The sequence below is a fragment of the Protopterus annectens genome, chromosome 5.part0, assembly GCF_019279795.1.
Source record: "Protopterus annectens isolate FY-2018-M chromosome 5.part0, PAN1.0, whole genome shotgun sequence".
NCBI classification, from domain to species: Eukaryota; Metazoa; Chordata; order Ceratodontiformes; family Protopteridae; genus Protopterus; species Protopterus annectens.
In genome coordinates, this window is record NC_056735.1 from 1,746,664,383 (window position 1) to 1,746,685,382 (window position 21,000).

Consider the following 21,000-nt stretch of genomic DNA (forward strand, 5'->3'; position numbering starts at 1 on the left):
CCTCATATGCAGTTTTGCAAATGGTATTAGTAGTATGCAAGATGCCATGAAGCCCAAGGCCTGCAGAATTTTTCTTGCAGGGAGTTGGGTCTTTGTTGCCATTGTTTTGAAGTACTGAGTTAGTTGTAGTTGTTTGTCTGGTGTCAGATAAGCCATCTGGGCCATTGTATTCAAGCTGGCACCCAGGAATGTCATGTTTTGTGAGGGCACTAGTTTTGATTTCTTTTCGTTTACTGTGTACCCTAGGCAACTTAGAAGGTGTTTTACAAAAGCCAGATGTTGTAAGAGAATGTCCTTGCTTTCTGCTTGGATGAGGCAGTCATCCAGGTATGGGTATATTTGAATTCCTCTTTGTCTGCAGTATGCAATTACTGGTGCCAGGCATTTTGTGAAGATCCTGGGCGCAGTAGATAAGCCCAAGGGCAGTGCAGAGAATTGGTAATGAGTTCAACCTGCAATGAAACGGAGGTATCTTCTGCAGTTTTGTCTGATAGGGACATGCAGGTATGCCTCCTTGAGGTTCAATGTTACTAGCCAAGCTTTCTTGCCCAACATGGGAAGAAGCTGTTGTAGTGTTAGCATCTTGAATTTGGGTACTTGCAAGAAGGTGTTTAGAATTGAAAGGTCCAGAATGGGTCTCCAAGCATTGTCCTTTCTGGGGACTAGAAAGAGCCTACAGTAAAATCCTTGGCCTTGCTCCTGTGCAAGTACCAGTTGAATGGCTCTCATGTCCATGAGAGCTGTAATTTGTTTCTGTGCCTCTGCCCATTGACTTTGTGGCAGGTTTGGCATTCCTTTTATCCTTGACAAGGTGTGGAAACGGAATCTGTATCCTTGTGAGATAATGTCTAGGACCCATTTGTCCTTTGTGACGATGCGCCAGTTGTCTGCAAAAAGTGCTAATTTTCCTCCCAAGAGAGTTTTGCTTGGCAGTCTGAAGTTTAAGTCATTGTGTTTGACTTCTAGTAGTTTGGGAGCTGTCTTCTCCTCCCTTCTGTGTTGCAGTGCCCCATTGGCAAGGTTTGTAAGGGATTTGTGCTTGTCCTCTGCCCCTTGGGCGCCTGTATTTACCCCTCTGTGGTCTGTCTGAAGCTGGAAAGGACCAGTTTTTTGTTGGCAAATTTCTGTTGAAGCGTGGGGGCTGTACCTGTAAGAAATCTTTGACCGTCTGCATAGACTTTGCCTTATCCTCCATTTTCTTTAAAACCTCTTCTGCTTTAACCCCAAATAAGACATCCTGCTGTAAGGGTGCATCTAGTAACTTTGCTTTAACATGATCAGGCAGAGTTTTGTTCCTTTAACCAAGCATGCCTACGTATAACAGACCCAGTAACAGCTGTTCTACAGGAAGCTTCCAAGGAATCAAATCCACATTGTAAAGTATGTTTGCCCACCTGTTCAGCTGCATGCAACAGATCCTGCATTTCCTTGAATTCAGACTGTTGAGGGTGCGTGCTCATCTTTTGTTTTAGTTGAGACATTAAGAATTGCTGGTATTTAAGCATGTGAAATTGACAATTTAGTGCTCTCATAGCTAGAGTAGCTGAGGTGTAAACCTTCTTCCCCCACCTATCTAGTGCTCTGGAGTCCCTTTCAGAGGGTACAGGATTTTTAGCCATAGAAGCCTTAGCACCTTTGGGACCCTGGGAGATTGTCTCTGCATCAGCAACAGGGCTTTTGTAAAGGAATTTGTGAGAGTCAGGCACTCTATAGTATCTATCTGGTTTGGCTGGAGCAGGAGGCAGAGAATCTGGATTTGGACTAGATTCTAAGTAAACATCATCCACAATGTCTAAAACTGGGGGGATAGCAAGTGGTCTGTGCTGGGGAAGTAAAAGAAACTCTCGGAGCCTTTTCTTTGAGTCGGAGTAGTCCTGACCTTCCCAGTGGAAATGTTCCCTCATGGTATGCAAGGTTTCCCCAAAGGAATAGTCTTCAGGGGGAGAAGCTGAGGGAATGGAATCTTCAGCATCAGAATCTTCATAGGGAAAGGAGTAATCCTGTTCCTCAGAGGAGCCTGAGGAAATAGACGCTTGATCAGAGGAGGCATAATCCTCCTCTTGTCTAGGTCTTTTGTCGGGGGGGGGGGGGGGCCTGATTAAAGAAATCAAATCTTCAGCCATTTAAGCATCTGTTTTCTTAGGCATGGGGCCTTGAACTGGAGACTGATGTGCAGTCTTTTTTGGTTTTAGAGGAGTCTTAAGCTTAGCATAAGATTTCATGGTGAGAGTAGTCGGTCTGAAGACACCTTCTGTAACCGAATGTTGTTGGTAGGGCCTAAATAAAATGGCTGGGTCGGCCTAGAACTCTCTGCTTGAGAATCCAAAGCGGTCTGGGGTTCCAATTCTGCGGTCACCAGGGGCTGCGTAGGCGCCTCACTGAAAACCGAAGAACCGGCGACCAGCCCAGTCGAGGCCTCGGAGACTGGCTTGGATCTAGGCTGCCTGTCTTTATCTTTGCGTTTTTCATGCACGCCGGTAGTCGGTTGCTCCAACGGCATAGTGTAATTAAATTTCCTACCGAAGTAGTGTCGTGCGAAATCAAAGCGTCGCTTTATAGTTCGCTTATTGAACCTAGCACAAAACCGACAACCAGTGACGTCATGGTCTGGGCCTAGGCAAGGTATACAATAAGAATGAAAGTCCTTATGAGGTATTTGCTTCCCACAAGAAATGCAATTGTTAACTTTTTCTGACATCGGACTGAGGCAAGAAAAGGTTCCCCAATAGGGTACTTGGCTTTGAAGACTTCGGGCTGAAACTCTATTCGAAAATCTCAGGTGTCGGCCAACCGGCACTTGCTGCTTCTGCTTCGGGCACCGCGCGGCAAGAAAGACTGAAGAAAATGGCGTCGGATGCCTCATATACCCCTGGCGCACTGACGTCAGGGAAGAAGCGACAGCAACAGACGCCGGACCGGGACTTTGGAATTCAGGCCGACTGTGGGACCGCCTGATGGCAGGATAACCAAAGTGTGATGACTGCAGCAGGGTAACACGATGAACATCACCAACACAGGCCAGAAGTGTAGCAGACTCACCCTGCAAGTGAATCCATTCCCTCGATATGGCAACCCCTTCAGCTTCGCTGAGGGTTGAAGAGCAAAAAAAAAAAAGTATACCCAGTGTTCCTGAAATGCAGGAGCCAATCAGCTACCATTTCCGCACCCCACCCTTCTCTCCTCAGCCAACAAAAATAAAAAATAAATAAAGACTCTTCTCTTTCCTTAAACATGGGCAAACGAGCAGTTGCTATAGTTTACGCACAAGGAGCAGACTGGTAAAGCTCAAGTTATGTTACAAAAACATCCATTTAAACTGCAGTAAACTGCTTGCTACATCTGCTGCAAACATTTGCTAAAATTGATACACTGCATTACGATAAAACACACACTAAGATTTTTTTAAAAGGTGCTCAGTAACAAAGTTAATCAACTGGTTGGATTCACTTAAAAAGTCCTTTCAAAACACGGTTTGGTTTCTAACACATCGTCAGTCTTACAAACAGCAGGTAAACTTTACATGCACTAAAAACAGTTCTTTAGTAATAAGATACCCAACAACCTTCAAACATACCTGTATTCTTTGGTATAGTCAAAATCTTGCTTATTGTGAGTTGGTTTCAGAAAGTTGCACTCTATCACACCAATTACACCAACACCCATGTTGTTAGCCTATAAACAATATTAGACAATAAAGTAAAATACAGTGTAATTTTGTTCCTTTTTAAGAATGTTGCTCTAACTGAAGCATAAAAAAACTTAAATGTAAATATATAAGAATATTAATTTATACAGATATTAGCCAAATTATTAATATTTCACTACAACTGAAAAAATAAACTTTTATAACAATAGAAATTCATTTTCTTTACTTTGAAGAAAAAATGATGGTTATTAAAACAGTGATCTGACCAAAAGCATCCAATCAAAAAGTTATAAAAATCAATCATCTCCTTTCTTTGGTATCCACTAAAACCAAGAACTGTATTTAAAAAACATTGAGATGTTGAGAATTTTGAGGCATTGGCTTTCCAGACTTAGAACTGCATTCATTAGCAGTAATGTTTAATGTAATTACTCAGTGGTTACAGTCATACTATAACAGTCATAGAAGTCTTCACGAACAGATTTTAAATTTACACAAGTTTAAAAAAATTGAAATAGTGAATAATGTATTTGGGTATTAAAAACCGTTACAGATAGGAATTCTATAAATTAAATTCTACGTACAGGTCATGAATTTTGAAATAACTTTTTTATAAAAAATTTATAAAATCCTACTTAAAAATGGAAATTTTTAGTATTGCCTATAACCTTCACAATTTTTTGAAAGTCGATTTTACAAATGATTTTATTTAAAAATAATTTTACGTATTGACTTGATTGCTTAAACAAGGGAATTATACTGTCAGCTGTCAAAATAGGTGCAGGGAGTGGCAATGGGTGCATGTAGTGTACAGGTTTTTGCCAACCTTGTGCTGGCTCAGTGGGATGACCTCTTCATAGTGATTTCTGAGTTTAAGGACATGTGGGTACTATACGAACTGTACCTGGACGATATGGTCTTATTTTGGCATGGGAGTGAAAATTATCTGAATAGGTTTTCCACTTATAACAAAACAACATTTTTGAGGTTCACCATGACCAAGGACCATGACACTTTGAACTATCTGGATGTTACCATCAAAAAATATTATTCCAAGGGTAAGTTCACTTCACATCTTTATAGGAAACCCACCTATTCAAACTCTCTGTTACACTTTGAGAGTTGGCACCCTTCGCACCAGAAGAGGTCAAGGGTCAGTATGTGAGATTGGCCAGAACGACCTCTGAACAGGACAATTTCCTCAGAATGTGATGTCCTAATGGGGATGTTATGAAAAAGAGGTTACCCTTACAATTTTGTCAATAGCATTGCTGAAGAAATTAAACTTGAGAGATGGTGGTATTTTTACTACACTTCCAGAAACTACATAGGTATGACAAGATCCTTGGACACAGTTAACACAGATAGGTTTAGTAGGGCACTGGTTCTCCCTTTCACAATAGATTTTTTTTTTACATCAAGAACATTGTCCATAATTTTTGGACTATGTTCAGTACAGATGACAAAATCCTTAAAAAACTAGGGGAAAAAACCACTTATGGTTTACAAGAAGTAAACATTGTTGAAAGGCTTAGTGGAGAAGAAAAAGGTAAAGTCAGGACCAGGTGGAACTTTTAAACGCATGAGGTGTGCACAAAATCCATTTATACTAGATACCGACTCGATTAAGGTCAGGAATTTTGGCCAAATTACCACCCATAAAAAGTATTGTTATACAAAAGGGGTGGTTTACATTGCACTATGTAGGTCATGCAACGGGTAATTATGTGGGGAAGACAGTAAGAGCCCTTAGGCAAAAAATATACCAACATAATTACGCCATTCACAATAAAACAGATATTAATGCTTTATACAAACACTTAAAAAGCACATCCAACACATTTCTTTAAATATTTTGTCCTATACCGCGGTGGTGGTGCTGCGGTAGCGTTGTCGCCTCACAGTAAGACACGGATAGGTTCGATTCTCAGCTAGAGCAATTTCTGTGTTAAGACATGCGCGAATGGGCATACCTTCGTTGAAGGTTCGTTGTCGGCACGTAAAAATCAACTACCAATCATTAGCGGACCAGAGTTCCGCTGTGGCAAAAAAAAGCCGAAAGACGACAACAACCACCAAGTTGATCTGGGCTCACGAGGTGGACCAGATGACGATTTCTTAGAATTTTTAGAGCTCAAGTGGCAGATAAGACTTGATGCATGTCAGCCACCTGGGCTAAATGACAAGACATCTATTAGCTCTGTATTGAAATTAAAATCAGATTTCTTAAATTTGATTTTAATAGGGTATTATTTTTAAGAAAGTTGTATTTTGAGTCACAGAGTGCAAAATATGATACGGTTGCTTTAAATAACAAAAAATAAATGATGTTGTACTGTTGACCAATGGACAAGAAGGATACGGTATTTCATTTTGTAATGGTTTGTATTTGGTTGTTCTGAAGAAGTCTTGTATTCTGACGAAAGTGCTTAACGTGTGAATAAATAGTTTAGATCTTTGTGGATCAGTGCTGTTGGTGCTTTGCTGTTGGTTGCTTCCACTTTTGACTTTTTGGTTCAAGTTTGCTGTTATATTACCTTTAAAGTTAGGCATGGCTTTCTGCAAATCACAGCCTGTGCCACAGATATTCCTCTAGATCAGGTAATGGATGCACAAGCACAGCAGATTTTCATGTTAGGTACTTAGGCTCAAAGAGGGCTGCAGTAAGCTTAGCTAAGATGTAATTCAAGTATCTGGATGGGGTAGCCCTCTTCCTTGCTGGTCTTAGATGCAGACCTCCTTCCAAGAACTGTCACACTAGTCTGTAGCTTGCTAAGGGTGGATCCAATGGTAGCCAGGCTGAAACAGAGATCAGGACATATGTACAAGCCAAGTGTGAAACACACAGCTCACTGTACATACATTATACAGCAGAATCAATGGCACCACTGTTCCTTTTAGGTCAGGCCTCTGCCTGGCACAAGATGTGTAAATTCCTCCATCTGGATTTGTCAGATTTCCTTGTGGTTAGGATCCTTGTCTCCTCGATAATGTTGACCACAACCTCAGTGTACTGGTGCCTAAAAAGCATCAGAATGAGATAATGCATGCAGTGAGCTGAAGTGTCATCAGACAGGGTATATGAGAGACAGTACATTTGTGCACCTACCATAAATGTAGATGTTAGAGTGTATTGACTGTTGCAGTCATTACTCTTGGGTTATCCTGCTGGCAGGCTACCCGCAGTCGGCCTGAATTCCAAAGTCTTGGTCCGGTGTCGATTGCTGTAGCCTCCTCCCTGACGTCAGTGCGCCAGGAGTATAAAAGATGCAGCAGACGCCATTTTCTTCAGTTTTTCTTACCCCAGATGTCAGGTGCCCCCCAAAAGGGTAGGCTAAATAGATTATGCCAAAAAACATGCATGCACTAAAATAAACTTTTCCTTCATCTACAAGCAAATACACCACATAGGTTGTATAGAATAGAGAAGTACAGATAAGACCCAGCAAATGAAAGGGGGATGGTGGGAGGGTAACCTGGACTGCAACAGTCAATACACTCAAACATCTACATTTATGGTAGGTACACAACTGTATTATGTTCGTGTTTCACTGTTGCAGTCATTACTCTTGGGTTGAATCCCAAAGCTGAGGACAGGTGGCTGGGCTAATATGATTAGGAGAAGCTATGAGGCCCTGCAGAACTGCAGTGGCAAAACCTGCTCTGGATTTAGAGTAGAGAGGTAAGTGGTAGTGCTTTGTAAAAGTGTGCACTGAACTCCAAGTTGCAGCCTCTAAGATGTCTTTGGTTGGCACTCCTCTGAGGAAGGCTGCTGAAGTGGCTGCTGCTCTGGTAGAATGTGGCCTAATGCCCTTAGGCACTGATTTTCTATGCTGTGAGTAGCAGAAAAGAATGCAATGGCCTATCCATTTTGAAATAGTCTGTTTTGAGATAGCCTTTTTGTAATCCTGCAGCACATGCCACTAAAAGTTGCTCAGTCTTTCTGAAATCTTTAGTTCTGTCCAAGTAGAAGCGTAGCTGTCTGTGTATGTCTAAAGAATACAGAAGTCTCTCACCCTTGTTCTGTGGGTTTGGAAAAAAGGTAGGCAAGTAAATGGTTTAGTTAAGGGCCACACTGGACACCACCTTAGGCATAAATGTAGGGTTCGTCCTCAGAGAAACCCTGTCTGGATGGAAAATGATAAAAGGTTCCACAGCCATGAGTGCCTGTAACTCCGAGACTCGTCTTGCTGAAGTTATTGCTAAGAGCAGAGCTGCTTTCCAGGATAAGAATTTTATATCAGCTGTTGAGGCTGGCTCAAAAGGAGGCAGTGTTAGTTTTTCCAAAACATAATTTAGGTCCCATGCAGGTATTGGTGCTCTCCTTGGAGGTCTTATGTTTTTGGCCCCTCTGAGGTACTGCCTTATTAAAGGATGAGAAAAGATAGGTGGTTCCGTATTGTAATGGGCTGAAATGGCAGAGGCATGAATCTTAATTGATGAAAAGGACAGGCCTTTGTCCAGCATCTCAGTTAAGTATTGTAAAATCTGAGGAATATTTGGTACAAACATGTCAATTCCTTGTTCCAAGCACAGAATCTCTTCCATTTTTCTGCATAAAATTTTCTGGTACTGGGCCTCCTAGCCTCCAAGATAACATCCATTACAGATTTGGAGAGTGAAGTGTTCTGAATGGCTACATTATCCGCCATGCTGCCAGATTTAAGGTCCTGAGTTGGCTGTGCAGGATCCGATTGTTTTGTTGGGTCAGTAAGAGAGAAGTTTGAGGCAATGTCCAGGCTGACCCTTGAGACAAGTTCTTTAGGATTGGGTACAAGTGCTGGCGTGGCCAGTATGGGGCAATCAGTATCATTTTTGGCTTCTCTTGTCTGACCTTTAGGAGTACCTTGGGAAGGAGAGGCAGTGGAGGAAAGGCATATACTGATAAGTTTTTCCAACTGAAGGATACGGCATCCACTTTCCATGCTTGCTTGTGATAAATCCTTGTGCAGAATCTCTGTAGTTGGCAGTTGTGAGGGGAGGCAAATAGATCTATGTCTGGGCATCCCCATTTCCTTATCATGCTGAAGACTTGTGGATCCAGTTTCCACTCGTGGGGATCCATGAGGTTTCTGCTTAGTTCGTCTGTCAGAGTATTTATTTTGCCTGGCAGGAATTGTGCTTGCAGGTGAACTTGATAAGTCAATGCTGTGTCCCACAAAGTCATAACTTGTCTGCAGAAGGGGTAGGAATGTGTGCCTCCATGCTTGTTTATGTACCACATGACTGTAGTATTGTCCGTCTTTATCAGTAGTTGTCCTGGATGAAGTAGATCCTTGAAAGCTGTCAGGGCATTCTGAACAGTTAGCATCTCTTTTTGATTGATATGAAGATGCATCTGGCTTGCAGGCCAGGTGCCCTGAATACATTTTCCTGCCATGTGGGCCCCCCAGGCATAATCTGATGCATCCGTTGTTAGTGTCTGCCTGGATGTGGGTAAACTGAATGGCAGAGCCTTGTTGTGGTGACAGGCCTCTGCCCACCATCGAAACTCCTGTTGCAGGCAGGGAATGAGGGTACTTACTGTCTCCAGGCTGTGGCAATGCTGAGTACAAACACTTTTTAGATACCAGTGTAGTTTCCTCATATACAGTCTGGCATATGGAATTAGTAGAATGGAGGATGCCATGAAACCCAAAGTCTGCAGGATTTTCCTTGCAGATAGCTGGGTCTTTGTTGCCAATTTTTTGAAGTAAGAAGTCAGTTTTTGTCTGGCATGAGATAAACCATCTGGGCAGTTGTATTTAAGCTTGTACCCAGGAATATTATCTCTTGAGAGGGCACTAGTTTTGATTTCTTTTCGTTTACTGTGTACCTTAGGCCAATTAGTAATCTTTTTACAAACGCCAGATGCTTTAGAAGAATGTCTTTGTTCTCTGCTTGAATAAGGCAGTCGTCCAAGTAGGGATATATTTGAATTCCTCCGTCTGCAAAATGCAATTACTGGTGACAAACATTTTGTGAAGACCCTGGGTGCAGTAGATAAGCCAAAAAGCAGTGCAGAGAATTGGAAGTGCATTAAGCCAGCTATGAATCTGAGGTATCTTCTGCAAGATTGTCTGATTGGGACATGCAGCTATGCCTCTTTTAGATCCAAAGTTACGAGCCAAGCCTTCTTGCCCAGCATAGGCAGTAGCTGCTGTAGAGTCAACATCTTGAATTTTGGAACTTCCAGAAACGTATTTAGTATAGACAGGTCCAGTATTGGTCTCCAAGCTTTGTCCTTTCTGGGCACTAAGAACAGTCTGGAGTAAAATCCTTGCCCCTGCTCTTGTTGTGGTACTTGTTGAATGGCCCTCATGCCCATGAGGGCTGAAATTTGTTTTTGTGCCTCAGCCCATTGATTGTGTGGCAGGTCTGGCATACCTTTTGACCTTGGTAGGGTGTGAAAATGGAACCTGTAGCCTTGGGACACTATGTTCAAGACCCATTTGTCTTGGGTAACCATTTGCCAATTTGATGAAAAAAGTGCTAGTTTTCCCCCTAAGGGGGCTGCCAAAAGAAAAGTGCTTGGATCTGACAGAGGAAGGGACTGTTTCCTGTAAGGTTGTGATTTGTCTTCTCCGCTTTTGGAGGTAGGAGCACCCCATTGTTTAGACCTGTATGAGCCTTGGGGCTGAGATCTGCCCCTTTGTGGTCTGTTTGAAACTGGAAAGGACCAATTTTTAGAAGGCCAGTTCCTGCTAAATCTGGGTGGCTGTACCTGTAAGAAATCCTTAACTGTCTGCATGGATTTTGCTTTATCCTCCATTTTTTTCAACACCTCTTCTGCATTAGTACCAAAGTATCATGCTGTAATGGGGCAACTAATAATTTTGCTTTAACATGATCAGGCAGATTCTGTTCCTTTTAACCAAGCATGCCTTCTAATAACAGAACCTGTAACAGCGGCCCTGCAGGAGGCCTCCAGTGAATCATAACCACATTGCAAAGTATGCTTTCCCACTTGTTCAGCTGCATGCAAAAAATCCTGCATTTCCTTGTTCTCTGACATTCAGTATTTGTCAACAATTTTTGTTTAAGCACGGACATTAAATACTGCTGATATTTAAGCATATGGAACTGACAATTTAAAGCCCTTACAGCCAAGGTAGCAGAAGTGTAAACTTTTTCCCCCATCTGTCCAGAGCCCTAGAATCCCTATCAGAGGAGACAGGGTTTTTTTTTTTTTGCAGTGGAAGCTTTGACCCACTTTGGGACCCTGAGATATAGTTTCTGGGTCAGCAGCAGGGTTTTTATATAGGAATTTATGAGAATCTGGGACCCTGTAGTATCTGTCTGGCTTAGCAGGTGCAGGGGGGTAGAGAGTCAGGGGACAGCCCGGACTCTGAAAATACATCATCTACAATGTCTAGAAGAGGAGGAATAGCAAGGGGTCTGTGCTGAGGAAGTAGCAGAAAGTCTCTGAGCCTTTTCTTAGATTCAGAATAATCTTGGCTCTCCCAGTGGAAATTCTCCCTCATGGTATGCAGGGTTTCCCCAAAAGAATAATCCTCAGGAGGAGAGGCTGAAGGAATGGATTCTTCAGCATCAGAGTCCTCATAGGGAAGCATGGAATAATACTGTTCAGAAGAGGAATCAGAGGAAATAGAAACCTGATCAGAAGAATCATATTCTGTCTTCTTGATTAGGACTTATCAGGAGGGGGATGGGAACACCTGATTAAATTAATTAGGTCTTCAGCCATTTTAACCATCTGCTTTTTGGGCATGGATGTCTGAGTAGGAGAATGCTGTACTTGTTTCTTTGTCTTTAGAGCTGCTTTAGTCTGTCTTTGAAGCTGACGATGGCTTAACATATAGTTGTGTACGTCTGAAGACACCCTCGGAAGCCGATGCCTGCTCAGCGGGTCCGGACCTATCTGAGGGAATGATTTCCGAGTGTCCAATACCTTGAGTATCCAGAGGCCCAGTCGGCTCCACGTGGGAGTCGGAAGGGGCCTGTAGCTCTGAGGTAGCGGGCGCCAGGGGCTGCGAAAGCACCTCACTGAGAACCGGCGACTGGCCTAACGGAGGCCTCATCGTCGGTTTTGGACCTCGGATGCCTATCTTTTCCTTGCGTTTTTTTGTAAACTCCGGTCGTCGGCTGTTCCGACGGCATTATATAATTAAATCTTCGGTTAAAGTAATGGAATGCAAAATCGAACCGACGCTTAATAGTGCGTTGGTTAAATCTAGCACAAAACCGACAGCTAGCAACGTTGTAATCAGGGCCTAGGCAAGGAATACAGTAAGAGTGAAAATCCTTACGAGGTATTTGCTTCCCACAAATACAATTGTTAACTTTTTCTGACATCGGTCTGGAGCAAGAAAAAAGTTTCCCCAACGAGGTACTTAACTTTAATGAAGACTTCGGTTCTGACATTCGGATTTGAAAATCTCAGGAGTCGGCCGACCGGCACTTGCGAACTGCTTTTGCTTCGGGCACCGCACGGCAAGAAAGACTTTTATACCCCTGGCGCACAGACGTCAGGGAAGAGGTGACAGCAACTGACGCCAGACCTAGATTTTGGAATTCTGGCCAACTGCAGGTAGCCTGCCAGCAGGATAACACAAGAGTAATGACTGCAACAGTGAAACACAATGAAGATGTGGAACCTGTAGCTCTGAGACACTATGCTCAAGACCCATTTGTCCTGGGTAATCATGCGTCAATTTGGCGAAAAAAGTGCTAGTTTTCCCCCTAAGGGGGCTGCCAAAAGATAAGTGCTTGGTTCTGGCAGAGGAAAGTCATTGGGACTGTTTCCTGTATGGTTGTGATTTGTCTTCTCCGCTTTTGGAGGTAGAAGCACCCCATTGTTTAGGCCTGTATGAGCCTTGGGCTGGGATCTGCCTCTGGGGCGTCTGTATCTGCCTCTTTATGGCCTGACATTGGAAAGGACCAATTCTTTGTAGGCCAGTTCCTGCTAAATCTGAGTGGCTATACCTGTAGGAAACCCTTAACTGTCTGCATGTATTTCGCTTTATCCTCCATTTTCTTCAACACCTCTTCTGCCTTAACACTAAACAAAGTATCATTCTGTAATGCAGCAAATAATTTTGCTTTAACATGATCAGGCAGATTCTGTTCCTTTAACCAAGCATGCCTTCTAATGACAGAACCTGTAACAGCGGCCCTTGCAAGAGGCCTACAGTGAATCAAAACCACATTGCAAAGTATGCTTTCCCACTTGTTCAGCTGCATGCAATAAATCCTGCATTTCCTTGTTATCCGAACATTCAGAATTTGTCAACATTTTCTGTTTAAGCAGTGACATTAAGTATTGCTGATATTTAAGCATATGAAATGGACAATTTAAAGCCCTTACAGCCAAGGTAGCAGACGTGTAAACTTTTTCCCCCATATGTCCAGTGCCCTAGAATCCCTATCAGAGGGGACAGGGGTTTTTTGCAGTGGAAGCCTGGACCCCTTTGGGACCCTGAGATATAGTTTCTGGGTCAGTAGCATGGTTTTTATATAGAAATTTAGGAGAGTCTGGAACCCTGTAGTATCTGTCTGGCTTAGCAGGTGCAGGGGTAGAGAATCTGGTGACAGGCCGGACTCTGAAAATACATCATCTACAGTGTCTAGAACAGGTGGAATAGCAAGAGGTCTGTGCTGAGGTAGTAAAAGAAAGTCTCTGAGCCTTTTCTTAGATTCTGAGTAATCTTGGCTCTCCCAGTGAAAATGCTCCCTCATGGTATGCAGGGTTTCCCCAAAAGAATAATCCTCAGGAGCAGAGGCTGAAGGAATAGATTCTTCAACATCAGAATCCTCATAGGAAGGAAATGAGTATCCCGGTTTAGAAGAGGAGTCAGAGGAAATTGAAACCTGATCAGAAGAGTCATATCCTGTCTCTTGCCTAAGCCTCTTATGAGGAGGGGGATGGGAACCCCTGATCAAAGAAATTAGGTCTTTAGCCATTTTAAGCATCTGTTTCTTAGGCATGGAAGTCTGTCCAGGAGAATGCTGTACTTGTTTCTTTGTCTTTAGAGCTGTTTTAGTCTTTGAAACTGAGGTAGGCTTGACATATAATTGTGTAGGTCTGAAAACACCCTCAGAAGCTGATGCCTGCTCAGCGGCTCTGGACCCATCTGAGGGAATAGTTTGAGAGAGTCCAATACCTTGAGTATCCAGAGGCCTAGTCAGCTCCACGTGGGAGTCGGAAGTGGCCTGTGGCTCTGAGGTAGCGGGCATCAGGGGCTGCGAAAGCGCCTCACTCAGAACCGGCGACTGGCCTAGTGGGGACCTAGTCTGTTTTGGACTTCGGATGCCTATCCTTTTCCTTGCGCTTTTTATAAACTCTGGTCGTCTGCTGTTCCGACAGCATTATATAATTAAACCTTCGGCCAAAGTAATGAAAGGCAAAATCGTACCGATGCTTAGTGTGTTGGTTAAGTCTAGCACAAAACCGACAGCTAGCAATGTTGTGATCAGGGCCTAGGCAAGGAATACAGAAAGAATGAAAATCCTTATGAGGTATTTGCTTCCCACAAGAAATACAATTGTTAACTTTTTCTGACATCGGTCTGGAGCAAGAAAAAAGTTTCCCCAACAGGGTACTTAGCTTTAATGAAGACTTTGGATCTGAAATTCGATTTTGAAAATCTCAGGAGTCGGCTGACCAGCACTTGCGAACTGCTTTTGCTTTGTGCACTGCGCTGCAAGAAAGACTGAAGAAAATGGTGTCGGCTGCATCTTTTATACCCCTGGTGCACTGCTGTCAGGGAGGAGGCGAGAGCAACCGACACCAGACCAAAACTTTGGGCTTCAGGCCGACTGCGGGTAGCCTGCCAGCAGGATAACCCAAGAGTAATGGCTACAACAGTGAAACACTATGAACATTCTCTAGTTCCGTGTCAAAAGGTCCATCAAAGTTGGCAACACCTGAAATGTCTTCAAGACATTAATATGATCAGAGAACGCGTGCCGCCTAAGCAAATAGATGCTGTCAGTTGCACAATGAGACTCTCATTCCTCATTTTCTAGATAACCCTGGGATACAAGTGGAATGAAGCCTGTCCCAGTTAATGGAAAAGACATTTGTTACCCAAGCTTTTCTGCAAGGAGCTCTAGAGCAGAAATGTCTCAAAGGCTTGTTGCTCAGAGATGTAAGACGGGTCCTTCTTGTGTATTATCTGCTGGAAAGATGTTCATGCGTCACATCTACTTATCAGGATGCGTCTTTGATTGACTTAACTGGCCCGCTACAGTACACCACTGGGAGGGTATGTAGATAACCCCTGGAGAGACATTTTGTATTGTAAATCCAAACACCAAGCAGTCATGGCTAATCTTGTCCCCCGTCCCTTTGCATGTTCACATACCACATCACTGCAATGTTGGATGCTGCTACCTGCAATGCACCCTCTTTCCATACCTGGATGAAGGCTATGAATCAAGGCTAACATTGCCAGTATATTTATATGCTTTTCCCCCCTGTGAAACCACCACATGCTCCCTGCATCTCTCTAGGTGTGTGAAGGCTCCCTCTGTGACCATCTATCCTGTGACAGTGAACCTTTTGGGCTCAGCATGTCAAAAATTCAGAAAATGCCTATCTTGACTCTGCTGGCATGTCACCCCCCCCCCCCCAATCAAAAGAGAAACAATTTTTTGCATATTCATTTATTTAAAAAAATAACAGTTTAATGATGTGTGCTGCTATGTACTACAAAAGTAAAAGAAAAATCATTGACTGACAATAGAGAAAATGTTATGTGCACTGATAACTGGGCTTAAAATAGTGCACCAAAAAATTACCCTACTTTTAATAATCATTTTGAACTGAAAAAAGAATACGGAACACATTACGTTTTATTTCATCATCAATTAATGACTTTTTTGTTGCTGAGTTTTAATAAAGAGCACTGTCACATATTTCTTGTACTTTTGTTCAGTTTCTTTGTTAATTCAGGTGTTGGTGAACCAGTGGAGTAGCTAGAGTTTGTGTCGCCTGGGGCTTACCGAGTTTGCCAACCCCCCCCCCTAAAATGAAACATAATCACATCATAGTCAATGCAAAAAGTGCAAAGGATGGTTCTCACATCCATTGTTAAAAGCAATGCCTCACCTTTGATAATGGGAGTTGCAATCCACAAGCTTGTTTGTCCAATTATGCAAAGCACTTACCTGATACACAAATTAATTATTTCTCCAAGCAGCATCTTCATTAGTATGTCCAAGTACACACAAGCATCAAAATTAAACATCTGCCCAAGTGACCCCTTCAGTAACATTCCTAATATGTGTACAAGTACCAAAAAGTACAGTTTTGTACCTACCATAAATGTAGATGTTCGAGTGTACATACTGCTGCAGTCATTACACTTGCGTTACCCTGCCATCAGGCGGGTCCTCGGTTGGCCGAATTCCAAAGTCTTGGTCCGGCATCAGTTGTCGTCGCTTCTTCCCTGACGTCAGAGCGACAGGGGTATAAAAGAGGCAGCCAACGCCATTTTCTTCAGTTTTTCTTGCCCCAAATGTCAAGTGCCCCCAAATAGGCAGGCAATACATGATGTTATGCAAACTTACATAAGTAGATAAAAGCAATCCGTAGTTGTAAGCAAATACACCATATAGGAGTACCCCAAGTTGGATGTATGCTAGAGGTGTTTGTCATAAGCCCTGTCCTGAGAGGGGATGGAGGGAGGGAAACCTGGACTGCAGCAGTATGTGCACTCGAACATCTACATTTATGGTAGGTACAAAACTGTACTATGTTAATCGTGCCATACTGCTGCAGTCATTACACTTGGGTGAATCCCAAAGCTATGGAAGGGTGGCTGGTATTAGGCTGAATTAGGAGGGGCTAGAATGCCCTGCAGGATTGCGGTGGCAAATCCCGCTCTAGAGTATAGTGGCAGGTGGTAGTGCTTGGTAAAAGTGTGCACTGAACTCCAAGTAGCTGCTTCCAAAATGTCCTTGGTTGGGACCCCCCTGAGATATGCTGCTGAGGTAGCTGTTGCCCTGGTGGAGTGTGATCTGATGTATCCTGGCACGGTTTTCCCATGAAATGAATAGCAAAAGCGGATGCAGTGGGCTATCCATTTTGAAATAGTCTGTTTGGAAATAGCCTTTCCTTGAACCCCAACAGCATAAGACACAAAATGTTGTTCAGATTTTCTGAATGACTTTGTCCTGTCCAAATAGTATCGAAGTTGCCTGTGAATGTCCAAGGAGTGAAGTAGTCTCTCCCTTTTATTCTGGGGGTTTGGATAAAAGGTAGGTAAATAAATAGCCTGATTCAAAGCCACACTGGATACTACCTTTGGCATGAAGGTAGGGTTGGTACGTAAAGAGACTCTGTCCTAATGGAAAATGAGGAAAGGTTGCACTGCCATAAGGGCCTGTAGCTCCGAAACCCTGCGTGCTGAGGTAATAGCCAAAAGCAGAGCTGTTTTCCATGACAAGTATTGCAGTTCTGCTGAGGAGGCAGGTTCGAAAGGAGGTAATGTCAATTTTTCCAGTAAGAAGTTAAGGTCCCAAGCTGGAGCTGGTGGATTTCGTGGGGGCCTTATATTTTTTGCCCCTCTGAGGAACTGTCTTAGTAAAGGATGTGAGAATAAGGGAGGATCCGTATTGTATTGTGCTGAAATACCTGAGGCGTGGATTTTGATGGATGAGAAGGAAAGGCCACTGTTTAACATGTCAGCTAAGTACTGTAGAATCTGAGGTATATTTAATATCCAAGGATTTAGGCCTTTTGCTTGGTTCCATGCACAAAATCGCTTCCATTTGCCTGAGTAAGTTTTTCTGGTACTGGGTCTCCTGGCCTCCAAGATGACATTCTGGACCTCCTTTGAGAGGAGTGTAGATTGATAAGTTAAGGTATTTTCCATGCAGCTAGATTTAGTGTCTTGAGCTGACTGTGGAGGATCTTGTAATTTTGCTGAGACAACAGAAGTGGGAATTGAGGTAGGATCCAAGGTGGTGAATGAGATAGGCTCTTTAGGAGCGGGTACTAGTGCTGTCGAGGCCAGTCCGGAGCAATGAGAATCATTTGTGGCGCCTCTGCTCTGACTTTTAGTAAAACTTTTGTCAGTAGAGGTAGAGGTGGGAAGGCATAGATTGTCAATGTTGCCCAACTGAAAGACAGAGCATCCACTTTCCAGGCCTGTGGATGATAGGTCCTTGTGCAGAATTTTTTCAGCTGGTAACTGCTGTGGGAGGCAAATAGATCTATGTCTGGCTGTCCCCATTTCCATGCTATCATTGAGAATACTTGAGGGTGTAACTACCACTCGTGAGGATCTGTCATACTTCTGCTTAATTTGTCTGCCAGAATGTTTTCCTTTCCTGGCAGGAATTGCGCTTGTAGTTGTACTTGTAAGGCCAATGCTGGGTTCCACAGGGTCATTGCCTGTCTGCACAGGGGGTAGGAATGTGTGCCTCCCTGTTTATTTATGTACCACATAACTGTGGTGTTGTCTGTTCTTATTAATAGTTGACCTGGATGCAATAGGTCCTTGAAGGCTGTAAGAGCATTTTGTACTGCTAGCATTTCCTTTTGGTTGATGTGAAGGTGCATGTGTTTTTGAGACCATCTTCCTTGAATGCACTGACCTGCCATTTGTGCTCCCCAGGCGTAGTCTGAAGCATCTGTTGTGATGGTTTGATTTGCATCTGTTGTGATGGTTTGATTTGCTTGAGGTATGCAGAAAGGGAGACCCGTGTTTCTTTGGCATACTTGAGCCCACCACAAAAATTCCTTTTGAAGGCATGGAATGAGTGGTATAATAGTTTCCAGGCTGTGTTTGTGTTGAGACCAAGTTTTTCAGGTACCATTGTAGTTTCCTCATATGCAGCTTTGCAAATGGTATTAGTAGAATGCAGGATGCCATGAACCCCAAAGCCTGCAGGATTTTCCTTGCAGTAAGCTGGGTTAAAGTTGTCATTTTTCTGAAGTATTGAGACAGTTGCCTTTGCTTGTCTGGCATGAGATAAACCATCTGGGCTGTTGTATTTAAGCTGGCACCCAGGAATATTAGCTGTTGTGAGGGTATCAGTTTTGATTTCTTTTTGTTTACTGTGTACCCTAGGCAACAACATTTTTATTACAAACGCCAAATGCAGTAGTAGAATGTCCTTGCTGTCCGCTTGGATCAGGCAGTCGTCCAGATATGGGTAGATTTGTATTCCTTGTCTGCAAAATGCAATTACTGATGCCAGGCATTTCGTAAATACTCTAGGCGCAGTAGATAAGCCAAAGGGCAATTCAGAGAATTGATAATGCGTTGTACCTGCAAGAAATTATCTTCTGCAATCTTGTCTGATAGGGACATGCAGGTATGCCTCCTTGAGGTCCAATGTTACCAGCCAAGACTCCTTGCCCAACATGGGAAGAAGCTGCTGTAATGTGAGCATCTTGAATTTTGGTACCTCTAAGTACGTGTTCAGGATACATAGGTCTAAGATGGGTCTCCAGTCTCTGTCCTTCCTTGGTACCAGAAATAGTCTTGAATAAAAACCTTGACCTTGTTCTTGTGTAGGTACCTTTTGAATTGCTTTCATATCCATGAGAGCGGAAATTTGTTTTTGTGCCTCTGCCCATTGATTTTGTGGCAGGTTTGGCATGCCTTTAATTTTTGGAAGGGTATGAAAGTGGAATCTGTAGCCTCTGTTTATGATGTCCAGAATCCATTTGTCCTGTGTAATAATGTGCCAATTGTCTGAAAATAAGGCCAGTTTCCCACCCAAAGATGCTGCCACTAAATGTTTGTTTGGCAGGCATAGGGGGAAGTCATTGAGCTTGCTTCCTGAATGGTTGAGGCCTTTCTTCTTCACCTCTTAGAGTTGTTGTTTGCCATTGTCTAGGTCTGTAAGAACCTTGTGGTTGTCCTCTGCCCCTGGGGCGTCTGTACCTACCCCTTTGGGGTCCGTCAGTGGTTGGAAAGAACCAGTTTTTTGATGGCCAGTTTCTGCTGAAGCAAGGAGGTTGTACCTGCAAGAAATCTTTAACTGTTTGCATAGATTTTGCCTTTTCTTCCATTTTCTTTAAAACCTCCTCTGCTTTGACACCAAATAATACATCCTTTTGCAATGGTGCATCCAATAACTTTGCTTTTAACATGATCTGGTAAGGTTTGCTCCTTTAGCCAAGCATGTCTACGTATCACAGAGCCGGTGACAGCTGCTCTACATGAGGCCTCCAATTAATCAAAACCACACTGTAAAGTATGTTTTCCCACTTGTTCTGCTCCATGCAATAAATCCTGCATCTCTTTTAAATCTGGTTGATCTGTTTGTGTCATCATAAGTTTCAATTGGGAGATCAAAAAGTGCTGGTATTTTAGCATGTGAAATTGGCAGTTTAATGCCCTCATGGCTAAAGTGGCAGAAGTATACACCTTCTTCCCCCACCTTTCTAATGCTCTGGAATCTCTTTCAGAAGGTAAAGGATTTTTTTGCAGTAGAGGCCTTAATCCCCTTAGGACCCTGTGAAATGGTTTCTGGGTCAGCAGCAGGGCTTTTATATAAAAATTGGTGGGAATCAGGGACCCAGTAGTATCTGTCTGGTTTAACTGGGGCAGGAGACAAGGAGTCTGGATTCAGACTGGCTTCTGCAGAAACATCATCCAAAATATCTAAAACCGGAGGAATAGCAAGGGGCCTATGCTGAGGAAGGAGGAGAAACTCCCGGAGCCTTTTCTTAGAATCTGAGTAATCCTGTCCTTCCCAGTGGAAGTGTTCCCTCAAGGTATGCAAGGTTTCCCTGAAGGAATAGTCCTCTGGGGGGGAAACCGAGGGAATTGATTCCTCTGCATCAGAGTCTTCATAGGGAGAATAGGATTAATCCTGGTCCTCAGAAAAACCTGAGGTAATGGAAGCTTGATCTGAGGAAGGGTAGTCTTCCTCCAACCTGGGTCTTTTTTCTAAGGGGGCTGAGAACCCCTGATAAGAGTAATTAAATCCTCAGCCATCTTGAGCATCTGCTTTTTAGGCATGGGTTGCTGAGAGGGGGTCTGAGGACCCCGTTTCCTAATTTTCATAGGGGCTTTAGCTTTTGAGTAAGATTTAATGGTAATAGAAGTAGGCTTGAAAACGCCTTAGAAACTGAAGGCCTAGCTAAATTTTCTGGTTCCCCGCCAAGAGTGTCGTCTGTGTCTAGAGTGGTAATCAGCACCGGAAGGCCTGCAACTTCAGATCGAGAGGTCGCCGGTAAAATAGATTCAGCGGTAGTCGGGGGCTGCAAAGGCGCCTCACTGAGAACCAGAGATCCGGCGGCAGGCTTAAGCGTGGTCTCGGTATCCGGTTTGGGCCTCGGATGCCTATCTTTATCTTTGCGTTTTTTCATTAAGCCTGGTGTCGGAATATCCGACGACATGCTGTAGTTAATTTTTTTGCCAAAATAATGAAGGGCGAACTCCGCCCAA

At 43.3% G+C, this 21,000-nt stretch overlaps 1 protein-coding gene across 1 annotated transcript in view; it reads right to left on the minus strand.

Moving 5' to 3' along the window:
* Nucleotides 1–21,000, minus strand: part of MORC3 (MORC family CW-type zinc finger 3) — a 2,525,474-nt gene that overhangs the window by 1,507,450 nt on the left and 997,024 nt on the right. Inside the window, exon 7 of the mRNA XM_044071548.1 lies at nucleotides 3,575–3,672. Within this exon, the coding sequence (XP_043927483.1) occupies nucleotides 3,575–3,672 (98 nt within the window). The remainder of the gene's footprint in view (nucleotides 1–3,574; nucleotides 3,673–21,000) is intronic.